Genomic DNA, 23,816 nt, shown 5'->3' on the forward strand with positions numbered 1-23,816 from the left:
GGGTTTGTGGCTGGGGTGATTACGCAAAAAGCAACCGGAATCAAAAATTAAGTTCTCGTAAAATATATTTGAAAAATATTTTTGCAAAATTTCTAATTTTTTTATTTATGGAATATGAGGATTTTGAAATTTGGGCGTGGAGAAGTATGGAAAAGGTACAGTGGAAAAATACATAGAAGTGCTAGGCAGGTTTGGGGAGAAGAGAGAATCCAAAGGACTCACGAAAAATGGGTTCAGAGCTCTTCGTAAGCAAATTCGCATTTGTCTGAAGATTTTGCAAAATGGCGTGCTTACCTGCGATACCGTGAGAAATTTACTGGATACACACAAAGAGGCCTATAATACGAATTCTATCCATTTTCAGCCGTTCAGAGAAATTTTTCCAGCAATGTCGGGTATATCCGATAGTATACAAATATATTTAATAGAAAGAAGCACTCGTAAAAGACAAACACACATGGACAGCGGGTAAGAATGCGGATTCCAAGGAGAAACTCTTTCCTTGACGATGACTTGAATTGCGGACCTTCGACTTGCGGCTTTTCTCTACCAAACTAAGCAATCAAGGAAACGTAATTACTATTACTATCCGCGGTTTTATGCAACTAACTGACCTGTTTCTTTGGCTTAGAAATGGCGCTCGGGAGCTATTTAATATACTACCAGAGAAATTGACGAGCACAGCAGAGGGAAGGATAACTGGGGAAGCAGTCATACAATTGCGGCCGGTCCCGGTGGCGGCAAGGTAACGTCCTCGTCTGCCAACCCAGAGGTCTTGGGTTCAATTCCCACCTAGGTGGTATTTCCTCTACCTAGGGCTTGGGTGTATGCAATTGTCAAATTGTAATGTCAATGTTCAAAGTCTGATGTGAAGGTCGAAGAGCTGTTTTCTGACCAATGCAAAATTAAATAAATAAATTTCATAAATAGTAGGTAAAGTGCGTTCAAATGGATGCATAGTCAGCAGAAAGAAATGTACCATATTTGCCAAACACACGAAAATACGTAAACCCGCGAAACAGTGGATTGATATAGTTATACGATATAGACTCATAGGACTTCAGCCCGGCAAGAAGGTGGTCCTGATCATGGGGTTACTACTTATTTCCCCTACTTCCTACCTTTCTTTTTGCACAGAAAAATAATTCACGCACACATACATATATACAGATATATACATATACATATATATCTATATATATAAAAGAAAGTCGTAAATCGTGTTAGTTACGCCATTAAAAACTCGAAAACGGCTGAACCGATTTCAATGATATTTGGTTTTTCAATACGACTCAGTCGAGAATAGCAGAATGACCATTAAAATATCATAAAAGTATCGTATCGTCGATTTTGATGGTATTTGGTTTTTTCGATTCATCTCCGCCAAGATTAGCAGAATAATCAATTAAATATCGGGGAAGTATCGTCTGCTTCTTTTTTTGCAATAGTAAAATTGAAGAGCAGAGTTTAAACGAGGCTGAACGAGCTGTCAAGACGAGCATCGCATTCGTCGACCAAATGAGGTGACGACTCCAGAAACGGTGACGAAAATCCACAAAGTGATACTGGATGATCGTCGACTGAAAGTGATCTAGCGAGGTTAATCATTTCAGAAAGCGCTGTGCATCGCATATTAACTGAAAATTTGGACATGAGAAAGCTGGTCTCGGGCTCAACTTTGTGGAGGTTCATGTTCGTTTAAATGAATATACTTTGTAACTTCCACACAATTTTTATTCGTACTACCGGTTTCAACGCAACGGCGTCATCATCAGGTACCTGATGATGACGCCGTTGCGTTGAAACCGGTAGTACGAATAAAAATTGTGTGGAAGTTACAAAGTATATTCATTTAAACAAACATGAGAAAGCTGTGTGCAAGATGTGTGCTGCGTTTGCTCACACAGGAGCAAAACCAGTGCCGTGAAGTTGTTTCAATTGAGAGTTTAGCAAATCTTCACAGCCACAAATCAGAATTTTCGCCTCCTTTCATTAACATGGATGAAACGTGTCCATTACTTCACACCCGAGACAAAAGAACTTTCAAAACAATTGATTCAACAGGGAGAACCACCTCCAAAGAAGGCGAACACCGTTTCATCTGCAGGTAAGGTCTGGGCGTCGGTTTTTTGGGATGTGCGGGGGATAATTTTCAATGAATATCTTGAAAAAAGAAAAACTATCAACGGCAAGTATTATGCGAACTTATTGCAACGTTTGAGCGAAAAATCAAGCAAAAGTGGCCACATTTGGCTGAGAAGAAAGTGTTGTTTCATCAAGACAATGCACCAGCACACAAATCCGTTGTTGCATTGGCCAATATTCATTAACTAACGTTTGAATCACTACCTCATGCACCCTATTCGACAGATTTAGGCCCCTCGGGTTATTTAATGTTCGCAAACTTGCAAAACTGGCTCGGTGGTAAAAGATTTTCCAACCGTGAAGAAGTGATGTCGGCAGTTAATGGCCATTTTGAGGAGCAAGGCATTTATTATTATAAAAAGGGTATCGAACTTATTGAACATTGCTGAGAAAAGTGTATAGCCTGAAAGGAGATAATGTTGAAAAATAAATACTTTTTTCCAAAAACTTTTTGTGTTCTTTTTTGGGTTGGGTACATCTGGGACCACCCTCGTTTTTAAGAGGACATCGTAGATTTTCCGGCCGGGTGATCAGGCTTATGTCCAAATTTCTTTTCACAGGGATTTTGATCCATAAATTTCATTGTTAGACATTCGACCATTACGAAATTAAACATTTTCTAATATCGAGTGACTATTTGGACGCTATCTCTTTTCCATTTATCTGAGAAAGACACATAATATTGGCCTGCTTGAATAGATAGGATTAGCCTATTCATGGTTTATTGAAATGCTTTAAGAATAAACCATGTACTTGTTTATTTATGAAGTAATTACTATGATATTTAAAATGTACTCACATTTTTATTATTATCGATTTTATATGTATTTAGGAATTTTTCCAATTGGAATACAATTTATTTTTATCTGAAGGAAATGTCCCGTGAAGCCTTCGCTTTGAATAACCTCCTTCGTCCTGATAGAGAAAACTTTTCAATAGGATTTAAAAAACAGAAAGGAAATAGACATAATGATATAAGAAATTTTTATCAGCATTGGAAGGAAAATGCAGAGAATTTTGGCTAAAGAAATAAAACTGAATATTGGCAGATTATTATGCGTACAAAACTAAAACCAAACATATTAATCAGGTGAATTATGTGCATGTGTTCTATTCGTATAATAGATCGAAATCCTAAAATTACGATTTAATAGTATATTTCTAATTCGTGGGATTCCTAAATAATCTGACCCCAAATTACTTTTAAAAGATTACGATGCTCTTTATCGCTTTTGTCCCAAATTAAATTTTTCTTGATTCTTAGAACTTTTTTTTTACAAAATTATCGTTATGACTTTTGGGTAATTGATTAGAGCCAAATTGCATACATTTTACACGTTTCGTTCTTCTTAGACTTTGGGGCTGGAAATCTCTTTATTTTGGCTTTCCAAAACAGAATTCTCAAGACAGGCTCCGTTCCAAAAGTAATGCTTTTATTTTTTTAAGTAATTGATTGAACTCATTTGTACAAGTACTTAAAATTCTTTAAAGTTTGTACAGTCCTTAGGCCTCCACTCATTTTTCCAGGGACTCTGCCATGACCGGTACTCGCCCTGGAAAGCGTCTTCCGGGACCTCTCGCATGGTCTTCGTCATGGCTGATTGGATCTCTTCTATGTACGAAAAACGGGTTCCTTTCAGGGCTGGTTGAATGCGAAGGAACAAAAAGAAGTCTGCTGGAGCGATCTCATAACTATAGGGGGGTGGGTCAGCGTTGGCACCTGTTGTTTGGCCAGGAACTCGTTGACTCCTAGCGCGTTATCGTGATGGAGTTTCCAGGTAGCGGAGATGTCTTTTCTCGTCCTGATGATCCTTTTTCGGAGTCCTTCCAGCACATCCACGCAGTAGGCAGCGTTAACTGTCTGTTCTTGAAGAAAAACTCCCTATGGGCCATTCCTTTACTGTCGAAAAAGACAATAAGCATTGTATTCACGTTTGATTTGCTCATTTTTGCCTTTTTGGGCATAGGGGACTGGTCGGCGTGCCACTCAGAGTTTTGGCCTTTTGTTCCTGGGTCATATTAAAAAATCCAGGTTTCATCACCAATGAGGGCTTGTCCTAGGATACACCCTCGCAAAGTTATTTTTCAAATGTTGACATCGAGATTTTACAGTTGAATTTCTGTTTTCTGCCAGTTAAGTAGCTTTTCGTAAACTCTCCTGAATTCTAATTGACCCATGTGATTCAATCTTTTTGCTGACATCTTTATATGTTTCATCTTTAATTATGCTTTCAAAAGATTTTTCCAATCCCAATATAAGTGTGATTGGATAGAAATATTTAGAACCTGGACAGTCTAATTTCTCGTCCGGTTTTCCAGTTTTCAGGAAGGTTTTGGGCATAAATCAATATTTTATGAGCTTATTGAGTTAGCCGACGATTAATGGATTTTTACTACTGTTATTTTTCCATTTTTTCATCACCCATGGTGATTTTTTTGGCTATATTGTGAACATTTTATCTCATACGTCTACTTCGGTTGTTTCTCCTACTCCTTTGCCTTCGCCCGTTGAGATTATCGACATAGTTCTAGAAATGACGAGTTGACACCTTGGAGGGTCCAGACATATGCTAATAATTTGAACAAATTGCGTTCAGCCACAGAAAAAGACGCTGCATTTATTAATCACTAGATTTTAATTAACGTATTATAATTTGTACGATCTTTGGTTCCAGCGAGGGAAATAATAAGATGGAGCTTGGAGGGCGCAGACAGGTCGTTAAAATTTAAGTAAATAGGTGGTTTCATGACAGTTTTAGAAACAGAAGCTGTATTTATAAATTGCTAATCAGTAATAACGTATTACCGATCAGAATGATTTATTCCATTCTGGCATAAATAAACTTTAAAAAATTTGCCGCAAAAAATGGGCACTGGGAAAGTAGAAAGATTAATTTTAAAAGCAAGACTTATTTGAAACTCACTGAAAAGTGACGTTTGTAAATTTATTATCCAAGATAAATTATTGATCTCGATTCCGTAACGTGCCCCTAAGTCGACTTTTAAGAGCACCTGAAAATTTCTATACTCGATCACTAAATCAACCTTTAAATTTATTTAACTCAGTGTAGGTATTTCGCTTATATATAAGTCAAGGATAACATAATAAAGTACAATCTCATATTGAAGTTGGAAATGTCTAACACAATATCAACTTCTTAGCAATGACAAAACTAGTTTTTACTTTACGATTTGGCATTATCTAATGTATCAGCTCACGATAATCATATTTCATGGTGGATGGTAGGTAATAGAAAAATCGAAACTTTGTTAACCATTAACCTAATGTCGAATTGACGGGAAAACTCCCTATTTTCGAAAGTTTAGAATCTTGGCATATATTTTAATGTACAAGAGTCGCCATCATACTGTAATATTAAGGTAATATATGTTTTTTGCATCTAAGTTGATGTTTTTGTTATTGCCCTGTTCAATGGAGAGAAACCTGATGAAATGCTTAATTCGACCGACACTTCAAAAGTCAACTTTCTTATCGTCTCTCTCAACAGTTTTGAAACTATACTTTTGGGAGAATGCATATTTGGATTCGGAAAAGTTCACATCGGTAATTAACCGATTGAACCCTGATTAAATATTCTAATCGAGATTTTAAAATGTCTGTAACCAATTCAAACTCAATAAAACCAACATTATTTCAATATATTGTAAATTATTCGGCCATAAATATTATGGAAATAATATACCAAAATATTGATTGGTGAACGGTTTTCTCAAGTAGCCTACATTATATTCTATTCGTCTTGACAAATGCTGAAATAATTTTTTCTCGTAAGTTTGGAACTGATCGTAAAATAAGCAAAGTGGATGGCGAATTGTAGACATTAAATTTTATATACTGCCTGTTACTCTCATTAGGGATTTCGTATAAAAACCGTCGTCATTTTTTGCAATTAATAAGATTTTACAGAAATTTTTTCTTTACTAAGGTCGCACGTTTTTCTTGGGAGATTATTTCATTGGAGAACCATGTGATTTGTTTAGAAATACATGGGAGGATAAAATTAAATTCTAAATAATAGATTCCTTCGATAAGATCGTTAGCTGATTGACTTGAGAAAGTAGGCCAAGAAGTTGATTAACGAGTCAAGTGAATATTTCAGCGAAATAAGTGCAAGAGCCGCTGAAATGTAGGATTATATTTTAACTAAATAATTTTAAAAATTTATTACGATCAGGGCGTTATTTTTTTAGGACCAAAGAAAAATACTATATGCAATTAATGACGGTAACATATCGCGATATTTAGATTTATAATACGTTTTTCATTATGCTTCTGAAATTCAAAAGGAAGGGAAGTATCAGAATAGTTTTTCACATAGTTCATACGTATTTGTGCTGTTAATGAAATTAAGAATACCAAGTAACTTTCCACTGTCCTTTATTAGCGTACTTTAAAAGCCTTGAAATAAGTAAAGTAGTTCAAATATATCTTTAGAGATTGACGTTAACGGCAGATAAATATTTTATGTAATAGCTTTATTCTTTGGCAATACTTGAAAACTTACACCATATATTTTAGACTATATACATAAAGATAATTCAAATAATTGGGAAAATACGTTCCTAAGTTTGTTAACAGGGAATATACGTTCGCCAGTTTTGTCTCATAATATAGCAACATTATGCAATCTATTTCAAAGAGAGGAGATGGATGAACTACATATTTCACAAATAACTCACTCAGAAAGGCCATAGATATGCTGAATTTATGCAGTTTCAATCTAATACTGGAAACGGAAATCATTACTTTAAGTAAAAAAAGACAGAATTCTGATTGATGTCAGATTTCATCACGTGGTTTGGCCAATGTAAAAATATTTGCTTTGAAATATGACAGCATGAAAAACTTTTCCAATGTTTCACTGTTGATTGGGACAAAGAACTCAGATTATAGTATTAAATTCTTAATAAAAAAACTGGTATTTTAGTAAATAAGATAAATGGGCTTTAAAAGTAACCCACAAATGGAACCTAGATCATGACGTAAATTCATCCGAAATATCAGCAACCGTCATGAAAATATAAATGCCTTTGGCGGAATTCCGGGACATACAGCTTTTTAGATAAGTACGTATTATTCACAATAAAGAAATTTTAGATGGCGTCTTCAGCTAACTCTAAATGAGGGGTAAAGTTCGACTTATACCGTTGATCGTACACATAAAGCATGCCCAACAGTAATGGAGGCATGAATCTATTAAAGGAGACGATTAATATTTTAGTGTTGGTACTGGCAGCAATTTTAATTTTAATTATCGAGACAGAGTTCTAAATTAACAACATTGTCCTTATATGCACTAATTTACAACAAAGTAGAAACTTAGAAAGCCGAAAATTTGCCTAGCCAGCTATGTTTATAAACAAAAATACGTAATCTGAGAAAAACACAGAAGGTATAGAAAATATTTAACGAAGAAAATTCTATTAGACTAAATATAAAACTCAATGACCAATCAAATGAAATGGAGGCTTTTAAATCTCAGGATGTTGCGCTGTACGTATAAAAAGAACAAAACAGGAAATAAAACAGTGGTAAAAATTTTTCAACTGTGATTATTTTCTCTATTGAATAGGCCTGGTATGGTACAGAAATGTGCAAGTATAAGCAACAAGAATTAATTAAATTTTGTTAAGAGGAAAGACCATTATTTACAAGCAACAAGAATTAGTTAAATTTTGTAAAGAGGAAAGACTATTACTTACAGAAAGTCATCATTGACGGCCATTAAAACTACATATGTGAGTGCCCTTTCTTTGTGTTTCTGTGTTTAAAAGTCTTAATAACTTTATTTATATATTTGTTTCGTCGCCGCTTAAAGAATTGATATGCAATTGAAAATATAATGACTACTAATAATTGGTGAAATTTAATTTTATGTTTTTGCTTGCCTTCAACAAATTTACTGCATTAAATTTCAAGTTATCAGTTCTTAATTTCAAGCACACTAAAACGTCATTCTCTATTAATGTGCTCTCTGATTCTATCTATAAATTATACTCATAAAAAGTTATACAATTATTAATGGGGTGATTACCGTGTTAAGATTGGATAGAGAATAAAATTCATGACACATTCCTGCAGCCAGCTCTTTTCCGCAGATGCATGATCCCCAGCGTGCTGTTATCCTTCGTGCTCACTAACACCGTTGCCATTCCTTCCCAGATCGCTGGTCTTTGGGAGAGAAGAAGAGACAACAGGCTGGCGGGCTTGACGACCCACCACCCTTGAAAAAAGCGATAAAAATACGCAATGGACAAGCCAGCCATGGAGTCGGAGACGACGCACCGACTGTTAACGGCGGACGGGAGGGCCTTGACCGAAGGCGGTAAGGATGTCAGCGGTGGCGGTGCCCTCGATGGCGGTGGCGATGAACAGGTCACCTTTGAGAACCTTCTGGATGCCGCCGGAAGCCACGGGAAATTCCAGATCCGGTTCAACGTTATTTTCAATTTCAGCCTCAGCGCCATTGTTTCCATGTCCTTCCTCAACTACGTAATGGCAATGACCGTCCCCGAGCACTGGTGCTACGTCCCGGGCGCCTTGGAATCGAATATCAGCGGGGACCGATGGAAGGAGCTGACCCTGCCCAGGTGCGGTTTCTCGTCTGTGGTAGAGGTCGGCCAAAGATGGAGGTGACCTTCATCGGCCCATCTAGGCACCCGTAAGCCCAGAATGATTAGCCCTGGTTTAGGAAGACCTCCGTTCCCCCAGGGCCCACTCCCTCCTTTATCATCCCTCTCACGATCTATCAATTCCGCATTGTTGGGCCAAGGTTAGGTTCTAAAACCATGGTGGGGGATAGGAACGTTGCCAGATATCCTATTAGGGTGGGGCACACGCCAAAAAAAATGTGAAAAGTTATTACGCACGATTTGTTGAACTTTTGGACTTCCGGGACGAGAGTTATGGCGGAATGACATCGTTGTTTCCGCATGCCGATGTATGAACAGAGTTGCTCTTAAAAGTAGTGATGAAAATGCTGCATAAAATTGCAATTAAGTTCGGCAGACCACCTTAACTTTCAATGTATTCATGTTCCGTAAGAAGATTCGTTACTAGGTCCACATACCCTGGTCGGACTTTGATGCATAATTTAAACGTTGTTGCAATGAAATCGATGCTCGAGAGTATTGTCGTATTTCTTTCCCCTCTAATATTTATTATCATTCACTACTGATTATTTCTTGCAATTTTTCAATCAATATTATGATATATTTTATCACAGAATCATAAATGAATCTTATTATAGGTCCATAAATTTATAAATTTCTTGAATTGTTACAGAAGATATCATATCAATGCTTTTGCCTGTTGTTTCTCAACGCTCTTTTCCTTTACTCCACATTAACTTTAAAATATAAAAATTTAACACTTCTGCCTGTTATTCCTTTTCGTTTTTGTTTTGAACTTCACATAATGCAAATCTAATTCCTTCCGAATTATCAAAGGTGCGTGGGCCCTTGATCAGGTAAAAATGCCAATAATTCATCAATAGTTATTCATTCTCTTCATCCACTAATACACTTATGATAGAGTCTGCTAACTTCAGTTTTTAGCGTGGTCGCCTTGGATTCCCTCCTGCTCGTTAATTTTCCTGGACCATTTTAATTCGTTATCTCTTCCGCGCCTTCGGTTTTGGGTCCTAGTTAAAGATCTTGAGATCTTCTCCAGCTGTTAGCCATCGAAATAAAACCACAATGTCTATAAAAAAATTCTTGCTGTCTGTCTCAACCCACGGAACACAGGCTATTGACATTTTGCTATTATTGGTAATTAAAGGATTTGACAGTTGCACACAAAAGCAAATAAACTCGTATTCTCTGAAATAAATTCTACACATCTCGCCATAACCGACGGAAACATGGAAAAAACAAGTAAAGAAAACCACAATGTCGCAAAATGTTATCTTTCTCAACGGGAAACAGGCTATCAGTATTCATCTTAAATCGGAATATAAGGCGATGGAACTACTTGCGACTCGCATTGAGGCAATGGGAGCCAGTAACAGGTATTTATAGTCCCGCCGTCCATTTGAATTAAGAAATAATTTGCAGGTGAAACCTTTTTGGTTCGAATAATTGGAAGTCATCAGGGGTAGATGAAGGTTCGTCCTGCAGGGCATTTGATTAAACATACAAAAATGAGTGAAACTAGGAAATATACGATAAATGTTGGTGCAATCTGATGAAGTTCATCAAGGGATAGGAGTCAATTCCATGCTTCTCCGAACTAAAGTGCGGACGTGGAGATCCTTTTGTCCTGGCGCCACAATCAAAACATTTTTGCGCGATGACGTAGATCATGATAGAAGAAACAAAACATTTAGTTTCATTGAATGACCCTGGGCTGAATTTGTGATATGGCTGTATGGGGTGACTGGAAAATCCTCAGCTCTCGAAACATTTTGGATAAATTCGGGACATATATGATGGAACAGTTAAACCAAATATATATATATATATATATATATATATATATATATATATATATATATATATATATATATATATATATATATATATATATATATATATATAAATATATAAATCCTCTTCCATATTTTCGAAAATTCCGAAAAACTATCGGAATCATAAAAGGAAACAAATAGATAAAATGTTTATTGGTTGTCAAAAAGATTCCAGGGAACCAGAACAGTAATTAGTTAACTAAAGTTGAAACCTACCTGATGGGAAATTTCCTGTTACTCCAAATTCTTTATTAACAGAAATATTTTTAATATTAACAAAAACAACTGCCGCGGACACGGTTAACTTAGTAATAAAGCCGGAATCACGTTTGAAAGTAACTTTTGCAAATTTCGAGTGTGATATGAAAAGGGTCAACAGAATAAGATAATGCAATGCTTCAACCGCATTTCAGTTAAGTTCATTGCTCTAAAGAAGATCCTAACATTAAATTCGAGATTTTTTTACGGAGATAAATCTTTAACAACCTGGGGAAAAACTTTACAAGTAAGCGTTTGCCCATTTTACTATTTTGCTGGCAATTTCGATCAAAGTTCTATCTACTTGACATAAACATTTTCTAGCTGCAAGCAAAGTCGGACAACCAGATATATCAAGTTGCGAGGAACTTCACTCGTGAGGACCAGGTTAAGGATAAAGGGGCCTGGAAATGAGGATTTCATCTGTAAGCTCTTCTGTACTAATTTATTTAAATAAAGGGGGAATACCAGTAATGACTCACTCTAGATAGATATTAACGTATGAATGTACTTAAGATGAGAAATATACTAATGACGATTACGGTAATGCGTAAAAAGTGAAAACATGTTTTCTCATAGATAGTTTCTCTACGAATTTATGCTCCATAAAATGTTCCAGTTCTCAGAACTTATGCAATGACTCGTAAGCCCACCATTCAAAATGATCATGCATCTAACATCCACAGGTGACATGTGAGTTTTACCTGTGGGCCTCTTATGCAATGTGCAACGTGATTGTGACGATTAAGACCAAGCAGTTGCAAACATAATGATGAATTTCTTCTTTCTTTTGATGAATTAATGCTGAGACATTCATTAAGTACTATCATTATTTTAACCAGTTCTTTCAACTACGATACATAATGAAGTTTAATTATAAATACCTGAGACATCGATTAGCTGCGGTTGTTCTATTTTCAATAAATAATGGCCACGTAATTTGTCATTAACGTGTAGAATCGTATCTACAAAGACATTTCTCATTGAGAGCAAGACAAGTCCATTACTCTGTACGTCAGACTCAAATCATTTGCTGCTGATCCAATGCACTAATTAAATGGGAGATACTTTTTAGGTGATGAATTAATAAACGACATCGCTAGTATAAATAAATCTAGAGAGCATGCGATAGCAATAGTGCACCGGAATGGTTGAGGGGTCTCGAATATATCCACTGAATTTGGAAATTCCAACAACAGAAATGGTACAGTATGCATTCCCAAACTTCCTATGAAAGCTTAAAATTTCTGACAATCCCAATAAATACTGACTTCAATGGAACTTGATAGAAATCATAGATTTACCCAGAAATATATTTATATATTTATATAATTTTTAATATTCCGTACATGAGTTTTTAAGATTCCATTTTAATTCTATTACGTATTTAAATCATTAACACCGGTGACATCCATTAGCTGCGGTTGGCTTTAATTTAAATAAATAACAGCCAACCAATTTGTCACTTTGGAAGAACGACGTGTAGAATCGTTCAATGAAAACATTCCTTTTGGAGAATTACAAAAATCGATTATTCTCTACATCTGGCAAGAATTAGTTAATAATCTTTGCTGATGATCCAATGCTTTAATTAAAAGTGTGATAATTTCGAGGAGTTGCATACATAAATAACAGTCCTTGTATAATGGTATCAAGAAATTGTACATTGGCGCCCCTGGATAATTGAGGTCTTCTTGAATTTTTTCACAAATTTGGATATTTCAACAACAGAAATAGTATAGTATCCATTCCCTAACTTCCCATGCAAGCACAAAATTCCAGACGATCCCAATAAATACTCACTTCAAAGGAACTTCATAGAAATCATAGATTAAGTAGCAAATATATTTAAATATTTAAAAACTCTTCACATATATTACTTTGGTTATTTCTACAGAAACAAGCTTTTATTTTTTATTTCTCTACAGAACATTCTACTTTGTTTGTAGCTGAATTCTCATAAGAACGTTTGCTATGACTCAAGTATATGGCATTGAAATGCTATGCCTAGCTAATGAATCCCTTAGATTAAATCTTTTACAAAGAAAGGTGGTGAGTGACAGAGGCGATGGATGAATTAAGAAACTAGCGCAGCAAAAATGTATTTATATATTATTAGCTTATATTTAACAGCTTTTAATAGCAATATTAAATTCTTTCATGTGAAAAATGTACTAAAATTGTCACAGTATATTCTAATATTGTGTAAATATTGACCCCATCAAAATTATTACTATTTCAGAGAGCAAAATACCAAAGGGGAAATGGACTATAGTAAATGCAAAATGTTTAACGTGACTGTGGAAGACATAATCATGGAGCAATTACTTAATCAAACTGTGATTCATAAAGAAATAATCGGCAAGTATTTTAGTTATTTAATATTTCTTGGAATACGTTAAATAAATTAGCAAGCTTACTTTGCATATAAACCGGAATGTGTAGCTAAATGTTTTATAAAGGCAAAATGTTTCATAATATTTCATTAAAATCAATCAGAAAAATAAATTAACCGATTTAATTTCATGGTTTTCAAATATTAATAATCCAATGCATATAAAGATTAGTTTAATAAACTGATAATTTGGCTTTTAAGCATATCAATATATATATATATATACTACCTTGATCAAAAAGTTCCCGGAATAACCACCGTGTGGCGCTCCCATCGTTCCGATTTGAGTTCTGTTTTTTTTGTTAAATTGGTACATCTGTTGTTGATATTCCCTTTAAATCTTAGTGTCATAACTTGACATTTGCAAAAGTTACGTAGCCAAGAGTACATCTATCTCTGGGTGTGTTGGCGATTTTTTACAATTGCAGAAATGGATTTAAATTTGCAACAACGAACTTGTATTAAATTTTGCGTAAAAAACGGATTTAGTGGCGCACGGACGTTGGAAATGTTGGAAAAGTGTTTCGGCAACGATTCTCTAAAAAAAACGGTCGTTTACCAGTGGCACGAGCGGTTCAGAAGTGGTCGTGAGTCAATCGAAGATGATGAACGCAGTGGCAGACCATCGACATCGAAAGTCGGTGAAAAAATTGATAAAGTAAAAGAAATGTTGGTCAATAACCGCAAATTAACCATCAGAGAAATAGCGGAGGACTTGAACATTGCCTATGGATCCGCCCAAGACATTGTGGTTAATGATTTGGGTTTCCGTCGTGTAGCAGCCAAAAGACCTCAATTTCATGCAAAAAAGAGACCGTGTTGACGTCGCAAAAGACATGATTTGCGAGGCTGAATCCGATCCCACATTCATCAAAAGGATCATTACTGGAGACGAGACGTGGGTTTATGAGTACGACACGCAATCCAGACATCAGGCAAGTGAATGGCGTTCACCAAATGAGCCGAGACCAAAAAAACCACGTCGTTTTCAGTCAAAAAAGAAGGCAATGCTGACGGTTTTCATGGATTACAACGGTGTAGTGCATCATGAATTTTTGCCAGAAGGCCAGACAGTAAACAAAGAGTATTATTTGGGCGTTATGAGACGTTTGCGTGAAGCAATTCGCCGAAAGAGACCAGAAATGTGGGCAGAAAACTCGTGGATTTTGCACCATGATAACGCACCGTCGCACAGTGCTATCATTATTCGTAATTTTTTGACGAAAAATGCAACAAATACCATCCAACAGCCACCGAATTCACCTGATTTGGCTCCCTGTGACTTCTTTCTGTTCAATCGAGTTAAAAAACCATTACGGGGAACGCGTTTTAGCAGCCGAGAGGAAGTAATGGAAAAATCGCAGGAAGCACTGATGGACATACCGAAAACCGAATATAAAAAATGTTTCGAGGATTGGATCAAGCGCTGGCATAAGTGTGTTGCAGTCGATGGGGATTACTTTGAAGGGGACAATATAGATTTAGATGAATAAACTTGTATTTTTAATTTTCTGAATAAATTCCGGGAAGTTTTGAATCAAGGTAGTATATATATATATATATATATATATATATATATATATATATATATATATATATATATATATATATATTATGTAATACGAAGGTAGGCAATAATGTTTGGATGACAACAGCGGCATGAATTCCATTGATCTTTGCTTGCATTCACTTTCAATACATGTATACTCCAAATATTTTCACTGTAACGCGCTAATTAGGTCCCAGATAGTATGGGTACATGGCGTCAAAAAAGAAAATATGGAATGATTATTTGTAATAATTATTAAGTTATACTAAGGACTAATTTTAAAACTCACACAAGCCACTTAATTTGTGTTAAAATCCATTTTAGGATCATGTATTCATAGAAGAAAGCCGCAATGCGATGCTTGTCATAGTCACATCGACTCAGTTATTTTAGCGGCTGATGAACTAGTTATTATACCGGAGTTATCAATGTAACTAACCCTATTATTTATTCATTATTTCTACTGATAAAGGCCAGGGTGGAGCCATAATAAATAACAAATTTATCTTAATTTTATTTTATATGACATGTTTGAATTTTGAAGTGACTTTCTCGAGATGATATTTAAAGATCAATTACCAGAACCTGCTTCTAGAAGCTCCATCTGAAAACTTGAATAATAGGTGTTTCCATATTAAACGGATATTAATTTGATAACTTTTTTTATGCCTGCATATTTTCAAGTACTGCTATCGCATAGTTCTTTCATTTCAGCCAATATTTACTTCGATGCATTACAACTGATCCTTAAACTGCCATCTTCTTTCTTTAACTTTTCAATATAGGTTGTCAGTATGGCTGGGAATATGACAAGACTTGGTACGTCAGAACTACTCCTTCCGATAACGATTGGGTGTGTGAGAATGAACTCAGAGTAACAAATATTTTCATGTACGCGAAGATTGGGGATGTAGTTGGTGCTTTTGTGTTTGGCCAGCTGGGTGACACGTGAGTCCTGCAAGAAAAGAATTTTTCTTTACGCACTGAATCACAAGGTTAAACAAACAGTGTGCCTTTGTAAACAATTTTAAATTTATTTAGAGGATATTTAGGAATTATAACATTAATTTAAAGTAAAACGCGCATATACCTGTATATATATAAATAATATAATTTAAAATATCACCGCTGAATACATTTCTGTTACTGAAGTCAAATTACTGTCCTCGCCTAAGCAAACGTTTGTTAAATACTCAAAATGAATTAGAGCAAAATATTTCAACACATAACTCTGTAAACTATGGAGAAGATGAAGGCCTTACCATTAGTTTTTATAATGATTTGAAGCTTGGAAATGTATGATTTCAAAAGGCATGATTGCACCTAAAAAATCAGATGGATGAGAAGCATTTTATGAAACCGGTGCCTTATTTTCCCTCCAGTGTAACTATAGATATAACCAGCGTTTATATATTATTCTGACATGAATTCGTCCTTTCATCAGAGCCTTCAAAGACTTTTATTTCGATGAAAAAATTGATCATGATTTACATCCCTGCGCCTGTGCGTGACTAATGTGCACTAATCATCTCCGCGTCAGGATTGGGCGCAAGAAAGTGTTCATGACCGCGATACTGCTGCTGGTCCTTGGTCGTATGGCAGCCGTCCTTTGTTCCGGGATCTATCCGCTCTTCGCCATTTGCATATTCCTATCCAACTCCTGTCTCCTGCCGGTATTTATGTCGCCCCTGGCTATTGGTAAGGATATTAAGTTCATTGCAAGATTTATGTTACCTGAATGCATGGAATCCATTGCATTCAGAAGGTTGTATAATCAGTTTACTCCATTTGCAGCTCTGGTTTAACCTGGCAAATAAATACATTAAACGAATAAATAATACATATACATATATATATATATATATATATATATATATATATATATATATATATATATATATATATATATATAAAATATCTTCGAAATGGAACGCTCTTCGGCGACACACAAATATATAAAAACACAGATGTAGATTTTTAGAATATAGAGACACAAAGAAAGGACACTCACAATTTGTTATTTTACGTTTCGACAGCACGGCTGTCGTCTATATATATATATATATATATATATATATATATATATATATATATATATATATATATATATATACATATGTATATATATATATTTGCGCTTGTGATCTGCTCGATTCCGCCTTCCCCACCACTCCTGTATTCGTCCTTTATATATGTGCCTATTCCTTTTCATTGTATCTATTTCCATGTGAATGAATATTTGTTCGCCATATGGCGAGATTTCGTGTTTGAATGTGTATTTGGCCAATGTGGCTCGTTTCTTTCTTCTGGCTATGCGTTCCACGAAACGCAATGTTCCTATCCTTTATGATGGTGTATGAATGATTACCTACTATCCTTTATCTTATATACATATATATATATATATATATATATATATATATAGTATATATATATAATAACTCTAATATAAAGTACTTTGTATATTTCTATTTACACTAGTGCACCAATCACCAGATAATCGTCGCTAGTTGTTTAGTTGTTATTGGTTAGAAGGATATTTTCTTTACAGGTACCGAATTTTGTAGCAAGGAAAATCGCTCCAGAATTAACATGCTTCAGTGCGTAGGTTGGACTCTGGGATTTAGTCTGACACCACTAGTGGCATGGGCTACGGGCGATTGGGTCATATTTTCAGTCGTAACAACTCTACCCTTGCTAATTTTTCTAGCAATAATTAAGTAAGTATTCTTGACGCCAATACTTGCTGTTGAATAGCACAAACACTTCCTCTAGTCAAACTTATACTATTTATACGAACTTATGCTTGTAATGTGTTATCGCATATCGTAACATCGTCTTAAATGTTAATATACCGGATTTTGTCATTTTATTTCCTATTTTGTATTCAGATAAAACATAAATTAATCAGTGTACAAAGCGAACGGTAACTACGGCCGTATGAATATAATGGGAAGAGTCAACCCCAGCCGTACTCTTATAAATGGGCAAGGGATGGGTGAGGGATATTAGAGAAGATATAAGCAGTAAATCAATAAAAATTATAGAAATAAATAAATAACTGAAAATAAAACCAAAAATAAATATAATAAAAGAACTAAAAATAGTTGATATAATTAGATGCCGCAAACGGTTAGAAAAATGAAATGGAAAACTGCAAATAAATCACGTACTATTTAGCTTGGATGTACTATGCAGCATTGATCCTTGCTAGTCTCAAGCACTCAAACGCACGTAATAAAGTAAAAATGAGAATAATTATAAATGAAAATTAATCACGCACCCTCTAGCTTGGATGTACTATGCAGCATTTATCCTTGCTAGTCGCATGCACTCACACTTTATCAGGGCTTACGAGAGGTTTCCCTCTGCGTCAGGGGCCCACCAATCACACGTAGTGAAATTCCATTTCATTGTTCTAACCGTTTGCGGTATCTAATTATTTCAAATATTTTTAGTTTTTTATTATATTTATTATTGGTTTATTTTCAGTTATTTATTTTTGTATAGTTTTTATTGATTTACTGCTAATATCTTCTCTAATTTCCCTCACCCATCCTTTGCCCATTTATAAGAGTACGGCTGGGGTTGACTCTTCCCATTATATAAATAAATCAGTCAGAATATGAGAGGAATATATTTGAGTATTATTTTAAAAGAAAAACTTGGTTGAGTCATTTCAGAAATAATTTAAAAATATTAAAAATACCTCTCTTATCATATTATCAAAAATACCGTTTCGGAATTAGATGAAATAAAAAAAGATTTCAGAGGTTGTTTGCCGATTTTTTTAGTAACGCAGATTTTCAGAAGCATGCAAAAAATGGCAGAAATGACTTTACCCTGTGACCAGGAAATTATTAAAAATATACTCTCAGTTTATCAAGTCACCTAATTACTAATATTTCCAGATTTTAAGGTCAAGATCATAACAACAATAAACATATTGCATAATTTAAAATAATTTTATAATTGTTGCTATAAATATATCAAAGAATATTCAGTCCTTAAACCGGAATATAATTATGTATGATATTTTTTTAAGGAATCAGACAAAGAACTAGTTCATATTAAATTAATGCTCTTACCGAGTATTTTGTATGGGGCTTTCTGACGGTTCCTACTGATAATACCGGTGTTATCCTGAGCACAAGTTACCTCTATTAGTCCTTTGTGTGAAATCACTACTTATTAGAGATAGGAACATGACTAAGGATCAGTAAAGCACAATGACCGTGAGATATCTTTTATGGACTCAGAAATGTTTCAATATTATGAGGAACAATTTGAATCGCTATCATCCTGTTACTTGTCAACCATGCAGCTCATTTAAAGTTTCTACAAGTATTAGACGTGCATGATAAAATATGAAAATCACCTTAAGTGGTTTAGACAGAAGACATAGGAAGTTGTTTAGACAGAAGAAGACATAGGGTTTGACACGATGTGACATTATCAGGTTAAGATCAGATTTGAGGGAATTATGTTTCATTCGAGAACAAATTACTCGATGAATGTCAGTAGCTTTGAAGTTTTTTTATCATTAAAAACCTTATCACTGAACTAACTTAACATTTCGTGGGAACTTCAATTGTGTTGTTCATTTTGACTCGCTAATCTAAACAAACAACCAGCGGCGCGACCTTCCTACTACTGCAGCTCGAAGCGAACTGACCCACTGACCCACTCATTACATCGATCAGTACGCTCCCACCTACAATTCTCACGCTACATGAAAAAGGTTACTTTCTGAACAGCCATCGTATTAATTGGTTTCTACAGTTATCCTTTATTATGAATATAAGCCTTAATTTATAAGATATCATTTCTCAAGAAGTGTGTTTGATAAAAATAATAGAACCAAGAGAATGCCGAGTTTTATACTGGTACAAACATCATATTAAGAACATGTAGGACAAAAACATGAACTAATGTTGAATTAGATGACATAACTATGAGCCAAAAGTAGATTTACAGTGAAACTGTACAGAAATACTTGGATTACATGTATATCATTACGTATAACAAAAAGTTGGTCGTATCAAAATATTATTAATTAGTTCACTTCGGCTAAAACAACTTTTAATTGCATCATCGACGCTTAAGTAACAAAATTTTTTGTGGGTACATGAAAATCATTGCATACAATAGAGGGCTAGGTACTATTGTCCTGTTATGTTCGCATTTGCGAGCCAAAATCAGTGAAATCAATTTGCCAACTGGAGGAAATAACATGCATGATATCTTTATTGTGTCCTAAATAATTACGAATACGTAGGTGAGTGACAGGATTTATTGGGCTTAATCGTTATTTTGATAACAAAAATAACCGAATTCGCGAGAGTAGTTCGGGAATAACGTAAGTAAAATCGTGCTCACAAGTGGATTCGACATAAATTGAAAAAGTAAACGCCTCAACACATACCGGCAAATCATTCAGATACGAATGTAATTTCTCATTAAGATACACATAAGGGAAGCAGAATTGATGACATGGAGAACGAAATTGGGGTAGTAAATATCACCAAAAAGTGAGTGCTAATATTAAATTCAGGCTGAATAAAAAATAGTTGTCACCATACTTATTCATGCTTCCATTCAAAAGTTTCACGATGATGCTTACAATATTCAATTCCGAAAATTTTTGAAGTTTTGGTCTTCCTTTCCCAATATATTTTTATTTTAGAGGTCTTACTTCAGTATACAGCTATCAACATCATTATTACTTCTGGTCAAAATCACCTCAACCATCTGGAAAATGAAAAAAAATCCTTTGAACATTATATTACCACGATAACTGAGTAAAACCGTTGTTCTGGATGTATTTTTCATCGTTATTTGCTTCTATACAAATTAGCTATAATTTTAATTCTGCCTATTCTCATTTCAATGAAAATATATATGAATGACGTCCTGAGTAAGGAAATACTGGGGATTGAATTTCCTTCTTATCCAGCTTGATGTCTATTTCCTAAATAGAATGCATAATCGCTCTGATCATAGGCAACTGTTAATGGATTATTTATTTCATCCACAGGATAATGCCCGAATCACCAAGGTGGCTCATGGCTATAGGGAAACCAGAAGAGGCTTACTACATACTTCGTGATATAGCGGACGTCAATGGCAGGAAGCTGCCTTCTAACGCCTTAGCAATGTTGAAGGAGACTCTAGGCAAAAGCAAAAAGGAAAAAATTTTCGGGATAGCTAGTTTATTTTCGAGTAAGAGATTAGCTGGTTATACTCTTCTTATCTTCCTCTGCTGGTAAGAGATTTAATTCATTCATATATTTGTATTTTTGCGAATTATATTTACGAGGGTGGATATACCTATAATCATGAGATTCAAAATAGATCAATTAACTCATGGAATTGTTTACGTTTGCTCAAAAGTTCTTGTTGATTACCACATATTTCCCGATCAAACTCATCAGGAAACATTTCAATTTCAGGGGAATTAACTCTTTGGCGTATTATTCGCTGATTCTGAACGTGGGTACCATGTCCGGAAACCCCTTCCTCAACTATTTCTTCCAGGCTCTCGTTGAGCTTCCGGCTGATTTGGTGGGTATGTGGAGTACCGATACCATCGGCCGGCGGTGGACGCAGTCACTTTTCTTCATCCTTTCAGCCATCGCCTCTGCCGTTCTCTTCGCCGTCGTCCAGAGTAAGGCCGAATAAAAAAATTCCAGGTTGCACATATGTAGCTCATAAAAATACTCATTTCAAATAAAGTTTCAATTGAAAACTGTCATTTATTCCAATTAACCCATTTTATGCCCCTTTAGTCTAATTTATTCGGATAGGATATGCCAAATGGGATTATGCATGCATAAAGTATTCCAATAACCATTGAACGACTCCATAAAATCTACAACTGTACGCTCTTTATGAAAAATTAATGAAAACATTGGAAATTAGCTTGATGAAGAGCAATTTTAATTCTGAATTAAATGAGCAGTAAGCGAAAAATATATATTAAATTTGAACTTTAAAGAATGAGTAGACGTTAACGATAAAACGGAATGTAAACATAACACACAGTAACTTTACAGAACTTCGGCAACCCTAAACACTTAAAAATTTAGGGAGGTGTGCATATTATTCTCTTCATGGTTAATTATTGCTATTTTTCATATGAAAGCACCAATATTGATAACTAATTTTTCAGTAAGCAATGTTCACGTTTTAATATTTAAAATATCCATTAAAAATAAGAATTTAGATATGGCACGTTCTTTTTTAAATAATTGTTCAAAATGTTTATTCATTTTTTATTGCTCTTTCTAACATAAAATTGACATAGACATACATTAAAAATTACCCATTAGAATACCCTGGCTAATTAAAGACTAGAAAAAATAGTTGGCGTTAATTAATTTAGATTCTAGGGGCGAATCGACGGATATACAAACGGAATAAAAATGTTATATCACTAGTACTTATTTAAAGATCAGCAGCTCATTTCTTACTTTTTCCGTAGACCCTGGACTGACGGCTGTTACCGTTGGATTCGTGGTTTTCGTCAAGTTCACAGTCTGCATATCGTTCTACGCCATCTACATGCAGGCTTTGGAGACTTATCCCACATGTTTACGCCAGACAGGCACCTCATCAAATTCAATAATAGCCAGTCTAATTGGAGTTATCGGGCCTTACGTAGTATACCTAGTAAGTATCTTTGAACCTTAGTTATATTTAAAAATAGAATATTTTCTCGGGCCTAATCCTTTCCCCATGCCTTAAATTCGCAATTTGACGAAATTTAGATTAATTTCAGATATTGCTACAAAACCTTTAAGGTTTTTATAGTACAATTACATCCCTTGGCGTCGGCACACTTTTGGAAGCGGATTTTCTACGACTCAAAGGCTCCATGGTAGGCCGATTCCGTAAGATCCTTAAGGGCACGCGTGCAAGCTTCTTTGACAGCATGCAGGGTCCCATGGCGATGTCTTTTGAGGGAGGATTATTTTTATTTAGGGAAAAGGAAATTGTCTGCCGCTGCCAAGTCGGGAATGTCCAAAAAGACCGGTTCTTTTTCAACTCGTTGCAGAAGGTCTTCGCAAACAGACATTCGACTCTGTTCTTGGTCGTCCGTCAACACCCCGGGACGAGTTTAGCGCAGATCTTTCACATCGCTAAATTTTCCATAGCAATGGTGTGCACTGCCATCTTATCAATTCCAAAACGATCTGCGATCAAGCACACACTCAACCAACGGCCTGAATTCAGCACTTCACGCACACGTCAGGAAAAAAATGTTACCTATAATTTTAATGCGAACCATGAATTTATTTAATTGCAAAAATAAATCATTTACACAAACACATTTATTACTGCATGGTGTGCAAGTGCATGTGCACGTACGCTTGCGTAAATGTACAATTTAATATGCATGCATTGATTCATATTTGAGTTTATTTGGGGTTTGCTTCCCCGAACACATGTCCATGCTGCTTGGTGTGTTACTTAGATGTAGATACATAATTTATGGTGAATGCCATAGAATTTTTCGATCATTTATCACATCACAAAATATACCGTAGAGTAATATGATGATGATGTTTCTCTTTGAAGGGAACTTCTGTGGACGCCCGCTACCCTTACGTCGTCCTGGGCACTTGCTCACTCGTGGGCGCAGTGGCGTCTTCCTTCCTGCCGGAAACTCTCAACGAAAAACTCCCAGAGACTCTCGCGGAGGCGCAGCACTTTGGACGAGGACAACGATATTGGAGTTTCCCCAAAAGTGCGTTGGCGAAGAAAAAGTCGCTCTCCACTGCGAGAAACGAAAACTCATGAGAGACAAAGGCATTTTAAGGAGTGAAAATTAATTGACTTATTCTTAAGTTGCCGTTGTGAGGTCCTTTTCCGGGTCACGCAGAGACACGTGGGCATAAACTCGATTAAATGGATATGCACCAGCGTGCGGAGAGCCGATGCGAATTCCATGGGCACCAAGGTATTTTCAGCCACGTAG

General features: G+C 35.4%; 1 protein-coding gene across 1 annotated transcript; it reads left to right on the forward strand.

Annotated features, from left to right (window-relative positions):
- Positions 1–8,416: 8,416 nt before the first annotated feature.
- LOC139688112 (carcinine transporter-like) lies at positions 8,417–23,638 on the forward strand. Its single transcript, XM_071585540.1, has 9 exons — positions 8,417–8,757; positions 13,135–13,253; positions 15,622–15,784; positions 16,377–16,534; positions 17,388–17,556; positions 20,874–21,101; positions 21,289–21,503; positions 22,320–22,507; positions 23,417–23,638. Exons 1-9 carry the CDS (start codon positions 8,417–8,419, stop codon positions 23,636–23,638), a joined length of 1,803 nt encoding a protein of 600 aa, XP_071441641.1.
- The last annotated feature ends 178 nt before the right edge of the window (positions 23,639–23,816 follow it).

Source organism: Hetaerina americana, unplaced genomic scaffold (assembly GCF_022747635.1).
Source record: "Hetaerina americana unplaced genomic scaffold, ioHetAmer1.1.p SCAF_2, whole genome shotgun sequence".
Classification (NCBI taxonomy): domain Eukaryota; kingdom Metazoa; phylum Arthropoda; class Insecta; order Odonata; family Calopterygidae; genus Hetaerina; species Hetaerina americana.